This window comes from Eumetopias jubatus, unplaced genomic scaffold (genome assembly GCF_037043125.1).
Source record: "Eumetopias jubatus isolate StellerSeaLion01/CBP00866 unplaced genomic scaffold, mEumJub1_p1.0 scaffold_16, whole genome shotgun sequence".
Classification (NCBI taxonomy): Eukaryota; Metazoa; Chordata; class Mammalia; order Carnivora; family Otariidae; genus Eumetopias; species Eumetopias jubatus.
Genome location: NW_028274822.1, coordinates 87021472 through 87035745, shown reverse-complemented (window position 1 = coordinate 87035745; position 14274 = coordinate 87021472). Strand labels below are relative to the sequence as shown.

The 14274-nt window shown below is 42.7% G+C and overlaps 1 protein-coding gene across 2 annotated transcripts in view; it reads right to left on the bottom strand.

Moving 5' to 3' along the window:
- Positions 1 to 595: 595 nt before the first annotated feature.
- Positions 596 to 14274, bottom strand: part of KNTC1 (kinetochore associated 1) — a 75363-nt gene continuing 61684 nt past the window's right edge. The window contains exons 53-64 of one of the 2 annotated variants that reach the window (XM_028092439.2): positions 12579 to 12657; positions 11265 to 11383; positions 10611 to 10746; positions 9868 to 9963; positions 9452 to 9508; positions 6709 to 6763; positions 6557 to 6620; positions 5900 to 6029; positions 4282 to 4371; positions 3680 to 3825; positions 2810 to 2900; positions 596 to 825 (exon numbers count right to left, since the gene is read on the bottom strand). In XM_028092439.2, coding sequence (XP_027948240.2) covers positions 805 to 825; positions 2810 to 2900; positions 3680 to 3825; positions 4282 to 4371; positions 5900 to 6029; positions 6557 to 6620; positions 6709 to 6763; positions 9452 to 9508; positions 9868 to 9963; positions 10611 to 10746; positions 11265 to 11383; positions 12579 to 12657 — 1084 coding nt within the window. In that variant the 3' untranslated portion in view covers positions 596 to 804. The remainder of the gene's footprint in view (positions 826 to 2809; positions 2901 to 3679; positions 3826 to 4281; positions 4372 to 5899; positions 6030 to 6556; positions 6621 to 6708; positions 6764 to 9451; positions 9509 to 9867; positions 9964 to 10610; positions 10747 to 11264; positions 11384 to 12578; positions 12658 to 14274) is intronic. The other variant, XM_088019375.1, reaches the window with a different exon arrangement.

Here is a 14274-nt window from a genome sequence, read left to right as displayed (position 1 = left end):
GCTCCACACTGCCCCCCCAGGCCAGCCTGCGTACTGCTGCCGCTGACGGCCGGCGACCCGCTGCCGAACAGGTTCCGGTTTGGTTCTGTCATTCTTGGCATTGGCACGAGAATTAGAAGGTTGGAAAAAGCAAAGACTTGCTTCTTTTCTCTTCTGGTGGTGGCCTGACAGTGGCTCCCCCAGCTCAGTGTTGCAAAGGCGGGGAGGGGAGCCAACCCAGGGGCGGCAGCCTCCAGATCTCAGCTAACAGCCCCTTCCCCTCTGCCTCTCTAGCCCAACCCCTCTCCACCCATCTCCCCGTTGCTTATTCAGTCCTTTTAACACCTTTGCAACCAATTCCTGGCATCCAATCCTTCTCTGCCTGAAATAGCTAGAGTGGTTTCTATTTTTCAGGCTGGCCACTGATACGGTCTGCTGCAAAACTTAGATACATATTTACTAGAATTACATTAAAAATATTGACATTATTCTTATTTATATATGAAGATACAGGATATAAGTAGTTTTTTATCTTGTGGAGGGAGCAAAGTATTTTTGCATTTAGTTTCCTTCATATGGGGTGCAAAAGATCAATAGTCTCCATAAGTTATACAAGTGACTGGTAAATAAAAGGTTTATTAATTCAAGACATGAGTTCTTCATAGGATAATCATACTGCTATGAAGCACCTTAGTTGTTACTTGCTGGTTAACATTTGACAAGTTATAATATATCAATTGTACAATTTTAAAACTGTAATAAATATGATTAGTTAATAGTAGACTCCAAGCTTCCCTTTGTTCTTAAAAAAGGTTGGATGATCCACTATGATCCACTAAGGAACATCTAAATGGGAAGAAACACAGAAGCATTTTTATTAGTGTCATTTAGTTTTTTCAATAGAAAACGGTCTGATAAACTATAAAACTGAGGGCTTAACTGTATTGCTAAACATCTACATGTAAAATTATTTGACATTTAGATAGATAGGACTAGAGAAAAACAGATACATTTTATTTTTTTTTTAAACAGATACATTTTAAGGGCCACAAATTTGTCTCCTGAATCAATAATCTCCCTTTTAAAAAAAAGTAATCTTATGCCATTGAACACAACAGACTGGAAGTGAACAAGGGAAGTTATTAATTAAAGTTAAAATGTACGCTTATTTTAACATGCTTGATCTGGACCAAAGGAGGGGGGGAGAAAAAGCCCACAATAATTTAATTAGGTTTACTAAACTACCAAAACATGATCAAAGTAAAAAATTTTAGGGGTGCCTGGCTGGCTCAGTTAGTGGAGCATGTGACTCTTGGGTCTCAGGGCTGTGAGTTTGAGCCCCACGCTGAGCATAGAGATTACTTAAAAAAAAAATGAAATATTGGGATGCCTGGGTGGCTCAGTTGGTTAGGCATCTGCCTTTGGCTCAGGTCATGGTCCCAGCGTCCTGGGATCGAGTCCTGCATTGGGCTCTTTGCTCGGTGGGGAGTCTGCTTCTCTCTCTGCCTGCTGCTCCCCCTCCTCATGCTCTCTTGCTCTCTGTGACAAATAAAAAAATTTTTTTAAAGGTTTTATTTATTTGAGAGAGAGAGAGAGAGCGCATAAGCAGAGAGAGTGGGAGGCAAGGGAGAGGGAGAAACAGGCTCCCCAGGGAGCAGGGAGCCCGATGCAGGGCTTGACCCCAGGACCCCGGGATCATGACCCGAGCTGAAGGCAGACGCCCAACGACTGAGCCACCCAGGTGCCCTATTTTTTTTTTCAAATAAATAAAATTAAAAAAAATAGGATTTTTTTTTAATAAAGATTTTATTTATTTGTCAGAGAGAGACACAGCGAGAGAGCACAAGCAGGGGGAGCAGCAGAGGGAGAGGGAGAAGCAGACTCCCCACTGAGCAGGAAGCCTGATGTGGGGCTCAATCCCAGGACCCTGGGATCATGACCTGAGCCGAAGGCAGATGCTTAACTGACTGTGCCACCCAGGTGCCCTCCCACCAAAAAATATAATCTTAAAAAAAAAAAAGAAGTAAAAAATTTTACCTTATATTTAAGTTAAGGATAGGAGTAAGAACAATTTATATGCATATTTTACACTTGAAAACATTTGGAAGGATGCATACTAAATCCTATTAACAGTGATCCTATTTCTGGGTAGTGAGATTTCAAGAGATTAGGGATTGTTTTGTTTTTGGCTCTTGCAGAATTTTTTTTTTTTTTAAAGACTTTTTATTTGTCAGAGAAAGAGAGCACAAGCAGTGGGAATGGCAGGCAGAGGGAGAAGCACACTCCCTGCTAAGAAAGAAGCCCGATGCAGGACTCAATCCCAGAACCCTGGGATCACACCTAAGCTGAAGGCAGATGCTTAACTGACTGAGCCACCCAGGTGTCCCTCAAATTTTTTTTTCTATAGTGAACATATGTTTTTGGTAATTAAAAAGGAGAAGAATTAAAAGCAATTAATGCCCAAGCACAACATTAATCAATGCTTTTTGAAATTTAGTTTTTCATTTGCTTCAATATGAAAAATAAGACTTTATGAGGAATTGTAATGCTGGAAAACACCCAAGAGACCATGTGGTCCAGATCCAAAAACTAAACCCCGCATAGGCTCAGCGACTGGCCCGAGGCCACACTGCCCAGAGAGTAGAATCATGGCCTCTTTGATTTCTGGTCTAGGACCCCCTTACACAAAAAGCAAAATACAAAAATATACACAGTTACACATAAAAATACATTTATCTCCACAACACCAGAACAAGTTGGTTCAATGTCAAGACCCTAAAAATATAAATGGTGTCAGGTTAGAACCCAAGTAACAGTGGGCCAGCTTTACCTTCAGGATTTCACAGGGAGCGGTGTCTGGTGGTACAGGCTTCCCACAGTGCTTTGAATATTCAGTTATAAAGACTGAAGCTTCATCTAAACTATGGAATTGGAAAGAAAAAGAGCATCATGAGGAAAGTCTCGGGGGGGGGTTGATAAATATGTTCGCTATCTTGACTGTGGTGGTGATGGCTGCAAGGGGGATATATATGTCAAAATTTATCAAACTGCATACTTGAAATATGTGTAGCCTATATGCATATATATATTGATTATATCTCAAAAAATAATGTTTATAAAGGAGAATGTGTAGCTCTGGTTGGATCACAAGCGGTAAACAAGCAGAAGGAAATGCATGGCATGGAAATGCATGGCATGGTAATGAGAAAGGGACGCATCCCAAGTGGCCACCACAGTTAGACTAAATGTGGGGATGGCCCAGGAAAGACTTCTGTCCTGACCAGGCTGCCCTTCCTTAGTACCAGCCATTTCTCCCTTCTCCTTTTCACTTTCCAAATTCATTCCCAACCCTAACCCAAGCAGCTGATTTCCAAACTTGTGGGTGCAGGAAAATTAGACAATCAAGCTTAGCAAAAATTATATTACATAAAAGCCCCCAATTCTCTGAGCAAGTGTCTAAGGAATAAAGCTGTAACTCAGGTTGTAAAGCAGGACTGTGAGGGGCACCTGGGTGGCTCAGTCGTTAAGCATCTGCCTTCGGCTCAGGTCATGGTCCCAGGATCCTGGGATCGAGCCCCTGGGATCACGACCCAAGCCGAAGGCAGACAGTTAACGACTGAGCCACCCAGGCACCCCCAAAATAAAGGTAAATTTTAAGAAAATTCTACAGTAAGGTGTTTTTGTTTGTTAATTAACTTACCTTAATTCACTTGCCAGATAGTTTACCAGGTCAGTGATGTTGTTGGTATTCATCATGTGCAATTTCAACACTTGAAAGTATTTTGTCTTTGCCAAAATCCCAAACTCCTTCTTACTTATGATATTATTGAGAATTAGATTTCTAATCTATAGAATAACAGGTATCATTATATTAAAAATGTGTGAAATTCCAAGGCCTTATTCAATACCCAAAAATTTCTTACAATCACAAGTTAAATTAGCATTGTGTTGTGACTAAGCCTCTTTTTTAATGAAGTGGGGAAGGGGAGATGTTTTGGCCCATTTTAGTAATGGATTAAATCAGTAAGAAGTAATTGCTGTTAAGCACTTTGGAACTTTTTATGAGGAAGATCTGTTTACAACAAGCATTTAAGGATATAAATTTTCCACTGAGTACAGTAGCATATAAGAGAGAGGGGTCTCTGCCTTTTAAAAAATTTACTGAAGTTTTAATAAAAGCCAAACAATTTTACATATTGCCAAACAGATAGTAGTTTTTAGCTTAATTTTGATTTGGGGAAAATTATTACCCTCTAAGATCAAATTTTTCATAGCGAAAAGGAAATGAAATTTGCCTCTTACTTGATGTGAAAATCCTGCCAACTGGCCAGTATTCATATGTTCTTCTAATTGTTGCAAAATGATCTGAGGACTGCACGAGCCCAGAAAATTCTAGAGGAAAAAAAAATCAAAACCACAATTAATGGAAAAGTGCTATTACTACTAATTTCTGTTAAATCTGAAAGATTTTCATTCTTAAATTTGGAATATTTAAGAATTTCTATTATAGGAAAAAAACCACCTCTATCATGTAACAAAAAATTATGGAAATAAGGAAGAAGACATTTTACAAATACCTATTGTAACAGCAAGAGCTGTTTAACAAGCATTTTGTCATTCTAAGTGCCAAAAAGAATCTATTTAAATAATAAAATTTTGAAAAGCATCAACGGATGAGTTTATAAATAGTAAAAAAAAAAAAAAAACCCAGGGGCTCCTGGGTGGTTCAGTTGGTTAAGCAACTGCCTTCGGCTCAGGTCACGATCCTGGAGTCCCGGGATCGAGTCCCGCAGCGGGCTCCCTGCTCAGCGGGGAGTCTGCTTCTCCCTCTGACCCTCCCCCCATCTCATGTTCTTTCTCTCTCTCTCTCAAATAAATAAATAAAATCTTTAAAAAAACAAAAACCAAAACCCAAAGTCAAAGACAAGCACAGATGGCTGTGAAAAAATGCAATGAATAGATCAAATGACAGATAAAAAAATATGCGTGTTCTTTTATATAGATCTCTATCTACTGGCTTATCTACCTTTGGGGAAATCCCGCAAAACATTCCCAAGTGCTTTGTTCTCTTTGTTCTGTATTGTAAAGGGAATGAGTTATTTTTTTAAAAGTTCTGTCCTCAAAATGCTCCTGGCTCCCTTTGTCAGACAACCACACACAGAACCCTCTCTCTTAACTCCCACATGCAATCACTAAGTCATGCTGCTCCATCCAGGTCGCTCTCACTGCCACCACCCTGATACGGGGACAAATGCCCACAAGCCTCTCCCACCCATCCACAGGCTGTTGTGTGTGGCTCCAGTGAGATCCACGTCCGGTCAAGTGCAATAGCTTCCCACTATTCCCTTCTTGCCTCCTCTCTCCTCCGATCAAGCCCATGGACTGTTCCTTCTGAAACAGGGCCTGACCATTTCACTTTCCTCTTCCAGGAAAACTGTGTTCCCCCACCTCCACCAGATAAAGAACAAGGTCCAAATCCCTCTTTTTTTTTTTTTTAAACATTTTATTTATTTATTTATTTGACAGAGAGAGAGAGAGAGAGAGAGACACAGCGAGAGAGGGAACACAAGCAGGGGGAGTGGGAGAGGGAGAAGCAGGCTCCCAACTCAGCAGGGAGCCTGATGCGGGACTCGATCCCAGGACCCTGAGATCATGACCTGAGCCGAAGGCAGACGCTTAACTGACTGAGCCACCCAGGCGCCCTGGTCCAAATCCCTCTTAAGGCATCTCTCAGTTAGACCCTGACCTACCTTTCAGGTTTACCTCCTGCTAAACCTGTATACAAACCCCCTGCCCCACTCAGACTGATGTACTCATGCTTTGCAGGACTGGTAAAAAGAAAATGCAACCCTTCTGCAGGGGACATGCAGTATGGGACCTTCTGTTTTGGCAGCCCCAGAGGAATAATTTGCAAAGATACCTTAATTTGCTGATGTCTTTTTTCCGAGTGGGGCATAAGCATTAGACAGGCCAGTGCAAAAGCCGGAAGCTCTAACTGGACATACTGCCTGGCTACTCCAACCATGTCGAGATCATCTGAAACTGGACATCTTCAAGAGAACACATGCATTTGTTAATATTAATTAATTTAATTTGCTACCTGACTGTGCTTTCAAAGACTTTAAGCATTAAAATGCTGGGGCATAACATACACTTAGTAATGAGTAGCTCGAGTCTTTCATGGCATTCTTCGTGTAATAAAATAACCTACCTACTGGAACACAGAGTACTTCTTGCTGCTGTGATTATGTCTGAAAGTCCACACATGCCTAAAGACACATTCTCAGAAGACTCAAAACCTCCGAGACAGCACTGCGTGATTTAGGGTAGTCGTAAAAGTACTCTATACATACATTAAAACTAATTATGGAGAACACTTACTGACTATCCATTTATTAGCTGCACTGCATGTGGAAAGTAGACATTGTAAAAATATGAGACAGTTTACCTTAAAAACAAGTGGTGTGCTTAACTTCCCAAGAAGAAGGAATTACTTGAAAGACAGGTTTATTAGAAAAGAATTTTATAAGCAATATATATGACTTTTTTGGGATAGGAAAACAAGTATTTTACTTACTCTAGAACAGCAACGAGACTCTCACAACAATCTGATAACTGACTGGGGCTCAGAGGACAAGATGCTGAAAATAAACAACAATAATGTACACACACACACAGGTATAGAGCTATAAAACGCTACTGTCAGTGTTTCAGGGGAGAGAAAAATACCTGAAAGTAGGGGTATCTGAACCACACGCTGCCAAGCTTTGCTGAAGTAGGGAACCTGGGGAGATAAGCACATTATGGGATTCACGCCTGGGGTATCACGAACTCTCTTGGTTTTGCAATCACGGAACTATATGCTTAGAGCTTATGTTCTGAACGCTAAGACCAAAATCATAAATTGGTATCTTCCTGTTTGAGATGGTTAGATTTTAGGGTAATTTTCTTTCCTTCCCTCCCTCTTTTCGTTCCTCCCTCCCTTCCTTTCTTTCTCTCTTTCTTAAGTTTTCTTTTTCAAAGTAAACTCTACACTCAAACTCATGACCCCGAGATCAAGAGTTGCATGCTGGACTGAGCCAGCCAGGAGCCCTTGGATAATTTTCTTCATAACCATATAGTTCAGGATCATATTATACAACCTTGGCTGATACATTACTGTTTCATTTGGGGGAAAAAAAGCATCAGAATCCAACTCAGAAAACAGAATTTATACTGTTGTGTGCCAGACATTGTGTAAGAGCCACAGGAAAGGGGCAAGCAGACAAGAGAAAGGATTTCATTTTTGTTTGTTTTTAAAGATTTTATTTATTTGACAAAGAGAGAGACAACGAGAGAAGGAACACAAGCAGGGGGAGTGGGAGAGGGAGAAGCAGGCTTCCCACGGAGCAGGGAGCCTAATGCAGGGCTTGATCCCAGGACCCTGGGACCATGACCTGAGCCGAAAGCAGACGCTTAACGACTGAGCCACCCAAGTGCCCCAAGAGAAAAGATTTCAAAAAATGCATACGGCAACAACATAAATTTCCACTCATAGGGGAGGAGTTAAGTGACTTACGGTACATTTTACTCCTTATTACAGAGAATAAAAGTTAAAAGCAATGAGATGTCAAAAAAGATTAAATGTAGAGGTCTCATAAGATCCAACAATCCCACACACCTAAGTATATGCTCACAAGAAAAAAAAAACCCACATACACCCACATAAAAACTTGTACACAAATGTTCACGGTGCAGTGTTATTCTTAATAACCCAAAAGGGGAAATAACCCAAATATCCATCAACTGATGAATGGATAAGTAAAACTTGGGTGTGTTTATACAGTGAACTTTAGTTGGCAATAAAAAGGTATGACATCTGCCTGACATCCGCTACCACACAGATGAACCTTGAAAACATGATGCCGAGTGAAGGGAGCACAAAAGGCTATGTGCTGCATGATTCCACTGACATAACATGCCCAGCATAGACACTCCAGGGGCTGGAAGAGGGAGGAATAGGGACTGACTGCTAATGGATATGGGGTATATTTTTGGGGTGAAGAAAATGTTATAGAATTAGAGAGTGGTGATGGTTGCACGTGGTGAATATACTCAAAACCACTTAAATGTACATTTTATTGATGTATTTTTGAAACTTTTATTTTTTTTAGTAATCTTTACACCCAATGTGGGGCTTGAACTCCAGACCCCAAGATCAAGAGTCACGAGCTCCACGCACTGAGCCAGCCATGTGCCCCTTAACTGTACGCTTTAAAAGTGTACATTTTACATGGGAATTATATCTCAATTAACAAAAGAAAATAGGTCTCTATGTGCTGTATGGAACAGTCTCTGAGGCACCAACGTTATGTGGGGCAATAAAAAATCTAGAATTCATTGCATTTATATGTACAAAAATGTATACACACCCACACACGTACAGACGCACACATGCACGTGCTCATATGGTAATAGGAAAGTTCTAGAAGAAAACAGTGTAAACAGTAGTTACTTCTGGGGAGATAATTTTGATGGGAAATGGTAAGGGAGAATTTTCATGTTTTACTCAGCATGTTTCTATATTTTTCTAATGTATTAAGCTAAGAATAGATGAAATATTTCCACATTATATAATGATTATATGGTACACAACTTGTGAAATTTAGAAAAGATAAATAAGACATGGTGTCTGATTTAAAGATCTTCCAAGCCCAGGAGGGGCAGTCGAATGTGTAACACAACAAATTACACTGTGACAGGTGTTACGGCAGAGCCAGGGTTTGGAGAGCTTGCGTGAAGGTGTGGCTCAGGAGGCCTGGAGGGCTGGGGCTGGCGGGGTCCTCCAAGAGGCAACCTCTGAGCCAAGTACTCTGGGTCCTGGCACCATTTTTTTTTTTTTAAGTTTTTATTTATTTGACAGAGAGAGAGAGAAAGAGAGAGAGCATACAAGCAGGGGGAGCGGCAGGCAGAGGGAGAAGGAGAAGCAGGCTCCCCACTAAGCAGGGAGCCCAATGTGGGGCTCGATCCCAGGACCCTGGGATCATGACCTGAGCCGAAGGCAGACATTTAACCGAATGAGCCACCCAGGTGCCCCCCTCAGAGCCATTTTAACGGGACATCAGTTCTATCTGAGGAGCTGGTTACTTTACCTCATGTACCCGGCAGCCACAGGGCCATTGAGTATAAATATTAAATTCTTTTTGTTGTTGTTGTTGCTAAAGATTTATTTATTTATTTGAGAGAGAGAGCGAGCATACGGGTACAGTGTACACGAGTAGGGGGAGGGGCAGAGGGAGAGAGGATCTCAAGCAGACTCCCTGCTGAGTGCAGAGTGTGCCATGAGGCTCAATCCCAGGACCCTGACATGAGGCTCAATCCCAGGACCCTGAGATCAAGACCTGAGCTGAAATCAAGAGTCAACACTTAACTGAGCTCTCCGGGTGCTCCTGAGGATTAAATTCTATAAAATTTACTTCAGGAAACTACATACCTGCCATAAAGAATGGATACTAGAGATGGCGGTTAAAACTTTCCTTAGATAAGGAATCTGGGGGGGGAAAAATACAGTTCAGAAAATCACCAAAATGGAAAACTTCAACATGAAATATCAGATTCTTAAATTTTCAAAAGAAAATTTCTACCGTGAGAACGACCAGGGAAGTTCACTTACTACATCACAAATATCAGAAAAGGTCAGGGAAGCTTCCGTTTGTTTCCAGGGAAATTTATGTCATTTTTGAGTTAGCACTTCCTCTAGCCCGAGACCAAGTTAAGCTTGGCACGAGCCCAAGGACGGTGGACGTTTGCAGCGTACATCTGCTCAATCACAAGTATCCGGGCAGAATGCTTAAGAGTCGCTGTGCGAAAGCTTTCACACAGACGGCGGTCCGGGGCACGGGGTCTTACCAGATTGAAGCCAAGAAGCTTTTGCAAGAGTCCATTCCAAAGTTGCAGGTCGTAGATTTTGTACTCTAAACAAAGTTCCGTCACCAATCTGACCGCCTGAAGCGGAAGATAAATTTAAAAAATAATAATAACCATACTGCTTCAAGATACCAGGGGTCAAAGCACCTGTGGAAAAGGTAGGCCGGCTACACGAAAATACGCTCATAATGTAGGTGCGTCTGTTGCCTAATTTCAGGGAAGGCCCCCCATCCCTCTAATGAAAGAAAAAAAGAGACTAAGGTTATTCTGTTTCTTTCCTGCTGTCACGGATTCAAACGGCATCTTGGACTTTCCCTGCTGCCTTCCTTCTACCCAAGAGCAGTTTGCCTGTTGGCCCCGTAACCTTCTCGCCCTAGGCTCCGACTGCCCCAGAGACCGGACTCCCGCAGGCAACGAGAAGAGGAGCGGCGCCCCTGCCGGCTTAGAGGCAGGCTCTCCTCCCCATCTGGACGAGGACACACAGGCCCTGGGACGGGACTACAGAAGTGTCCTCCTGCTGGTGGGGCTCAAGCCCCAGGCTTTAAAGGACAGACGTAAGGGGACCCCCAAGTTGCGTGTCACCTGGCAGGATAGGGAAGTAGAAATGGTCTCAGAGCAGTAGGCTTGCTCAGGAGTGAAGAGTGTCTCTGGTTTCAGGCATTTGGGTGAGTATGGTGCATCAGAGAAGATGGCGGACCCACCCTCAGACAGCTCCAAGTACATACCATGGATTCATGGCTGTGGTTTTTCCATAGACCCTTAACCATTCCTTCTTTAGGACTGTTGCAAAATAATTCATATGTGATGGGGATATTCAAAGTCTCAAATGACGCCAGAAAAGTTATACATTTCAAGTAAGATCTGGAAAACAGAGGCATGGATGGGACTCATTCTTATAGACCACATTTACATTTAAGATAAAAGCCACCATAGGGCAATATTAGGCCTCTTTGTTTTTAAATGTCTATTTTTTAGGCTTCTAAATATATTCACTGAATATAAGAGTAGAAAGAAATCAATGTGAACAAGATCAAGAAAACACTCAGTTCCTAAATGCCTCAAAAAACTAGGGAAACAAGATGTTCTCAGAGGCCTATGTCCCCTTTGCCAAAATGGCGAGGACATTCAAGGCAGCAGAACTAGGTTTACTCGGCTATTCTAACGCACTCTTACAAACTAAGGGGCTTAACGTACACTTCCAAAGAACCAACCTGTTTCCCATTTCTTTTCTTTTTTTTTTTTTTTAAGGTAAGCTCTACACCCAACTTGGGGCTTGAACGCATGACCCCAAGATCAAGAGTCACATGCTCTACTGACTGAGCCAGCCAGGAGCCCCTAGTTTCCCATTTCATAACACAATTTAAAAAAATTCTACTTACTTCACTTCTTCTATGGGTTTTTTGAAGAGAGATTCTATAGTTTCTTTGTCAGCCAAATACAGAAGACACTGAAGAGCTCGTGCTCTGTGGGCAAAAGTTAACTGGCGCACACCCAGGGTCTGTAAAACCAAAGCAGATCTGCAGAGACGCACGCATGCTGTGGCTGCGTACATGAGTTTCAGCTTAGGTAACAGAAACCTCATTTTTTTTTTAACATTAAAGTCAATCTCTGCCCTTAGGGAACCAGTGGTTCTCAAAGTGTGGTTCATGGACCCCCGGCAAGCCTCCCTCAGACTCTTTCAAGTGGGAAAGGGTCAAAGTTCCTTCACAATGATACTAGACGTTCTTTGCCTTGACACCGCATTGATACTTGCCCCGGTGGGTAAAACTGCTGGGGCCAGTCAGGGTAGGACAGACAGCTAGCCGCTGGGCTGCCAGGGCGTTCTTCACTGCCGAGCAAAGGTGACTTCCACTTACCAAGGTTCTTGGTGGAACAGTAAAAATTAGTTTATGAAACCTCAGCTCTTGAATACATTAACGAGTGCACACCTGAATACATATTCATTAATTAAAATGTATTCGTCAATGTTCTGGGTGACCAGACGGGAAGCACATGTAGAGCATACTGCAGACAGATGGTTTTTCAGGGAAAAGCACGTATGTGAATGAGCTGTGAGCTGAACTGGGCACTTTTCATGGAACGCCATTTTTATCTGAAGCAACGACTAACAGATAAACTAATATGCAAGGAAAGATAAAAGGGATTTTCTCCCCCTCTTGCTGTCGAGGACATATAATCAGCATCTGAGAATTCCCCTCTTTTCTCCTTCTAGCCAAGACCCATTTGCCTCCTGGCTCTACACCCTTTCTCTCCCTCTGTTCAACTGCCTCAGAATAGTTCCACAGGCAAAAGCCTGAAGGCCAAAGAGGTGATGTTGCCTTTAGGGAAAAGGGAAAGTTTAGTGTAGCTAAAGTTTAGTGGGGAGGGAGGGAGCATGACTAGAGGGTGCAGCCCGTCCTGAAGGGCCCCTGGTAGTAGGAATGTTGCCTAACCAAGGAGTTAATAACTATGAACACAGATAACCGTGGGAACTGTCATAGGTTCAGTCTGCCAAACAGGATGTTATGGAAGCCAGCACTAAATGGGGCTTGCAGATACTACAATCCTGATTATGAAGTAAGATATGCACTACTTTGAATAAGTGAACATTATCTTAATCATCTGTTAATGATATCAAGCATGGTAAAATATGCAGGAAAAAAATGCTAAGCTGAGATGCAAAGATGAGTTCTGACTCCGTGTCCAGGGCTTACAGTTGTAGCTGATGTTGCAAACACGAACAGCATTCTTGAACTGTAATCAATTGGACGAGACTGAAGGAGATATAGGACTCTGGGAAAAAATATTTTAAATTACATTTAGATTTTAATTTAGTGACAGATTACCCAAACAACAGACCTGTTTTACAGTCCTTAGAAAAAGTCACTAGGCATCCCAAACATGGGCCTGAAGGGTTATGGGTCAAAGGCATTTTTGCTTTTCCCTTTAACGGATGCTTAATCTTTTCTTGAGTTCTAATCATAGCTAAAGATAATAAAAATAATAAATGCTAATCGTCTCTCGGCCTTTTGGCTAAGGTCAAGTGTAATAATAAATGCTAGGCCTCAGTCTTCTCATCTATCAGCTAGTCAGTCTCTGACAATTTAAATTCTATTTAAGGGGCGCCTGCGTGGCTCAGTCGTTAAGCGTCTGCCTTAGGCTCAGGTCATGATCCCAGGGTCCTGGGATCGAGCTCCGCATCGGGCTCCCTGCTCAGCAAGGAGCCTGCTTCTCCTTCTCCCTCTGCTGCTCCCCCTGCTTGTGTTCTCTCTCTCGCTGTCAAATAAATAAAATCTTTAAAAAAAATAAATTCTATTTAAGAATTTTTTTTTTTAAGATTTTATTTATTTATTTGACAGAGAGAGACACAGCGAGAGAGGGAACACAAGCAGGGGGAGGGGGAGAGGGAGAAGCAGGCTTCCCGCAGAGCAGGGAGCCGGATGCGGGGCTCAATTCCAGGACCCTGGGACCACGACCTGACCGCTTAACGACTGAGCCACCCAGGTGCCCCTCTATTTAAGAAATTAATGCAAACTACAGCTACAAAGTACATTGGACACATGGAAAATTCTGTGTTAATTCACAGGACCTGTTAAGTGTTCAACCTCTAGACTCAGGCCTGACTGGCCCCCTCCAGAGGAGAGTAAGATGGACATGGTGGGCAAGGGTACAAGGGAGGGAGAGGATGGAACTTTCGGTGGGAAAAGGCAGGAAGTTACAAAATTGGCATGAAGTACCCCTTTGAGATCTCCTTAGGATCTTCATTTTTTTCTTCTCTCTCTTTGAATTGTTTCCCTCTAAGACTTTCCATTGTGACTGATTCAGTTGGACGTTGCAGGATGAATCTACCTCTTGCTTAGACAAAGGTGCCCCTGTGTCTGAACGACTAAGCGAGGACAAGGTGGGGTCCACAGGAAAGGAGTGACTGGAGGGGGTGGTAAGCCAGCTCTGGCCAAGCCAGGGGAAATTCTTCTCTTGGGTTTGCCGTTCCCTATCAGATCTCCAAGGCTGATGCAGGGCTTCACAAGTTACTTGACCCACTTTTGGTCTAGAGCAGGAATGGCAAAAAGCTGCCGTGCCTGTCACCACTCCCTCTCCCATGCCTGTGCCGAGCATCATTAATGGATTACCACATCTTTTTTGATCTGGGCCCAGATACAGTTGGCAAGCCATGACCAATCAGATTTAGCACATTAGATGAAACCAATGTGCCTTCCTAGGTCTGTCTCAGGTTAGAAGGGGAAAGGAATCCTGGTGGCCCATACGGGAACCAGCCCAGCTTACCAGGGTGAGAGAATACATAGGGGTCTGGGGCCAGAGTCCTAGCAAATAAAGAGAGTTCTCCTTTGCTTGAGGTGCTTTCTTTGCTAAAGCTATTCTAGGAACCCTCAACATTGGTAGGGACTCACT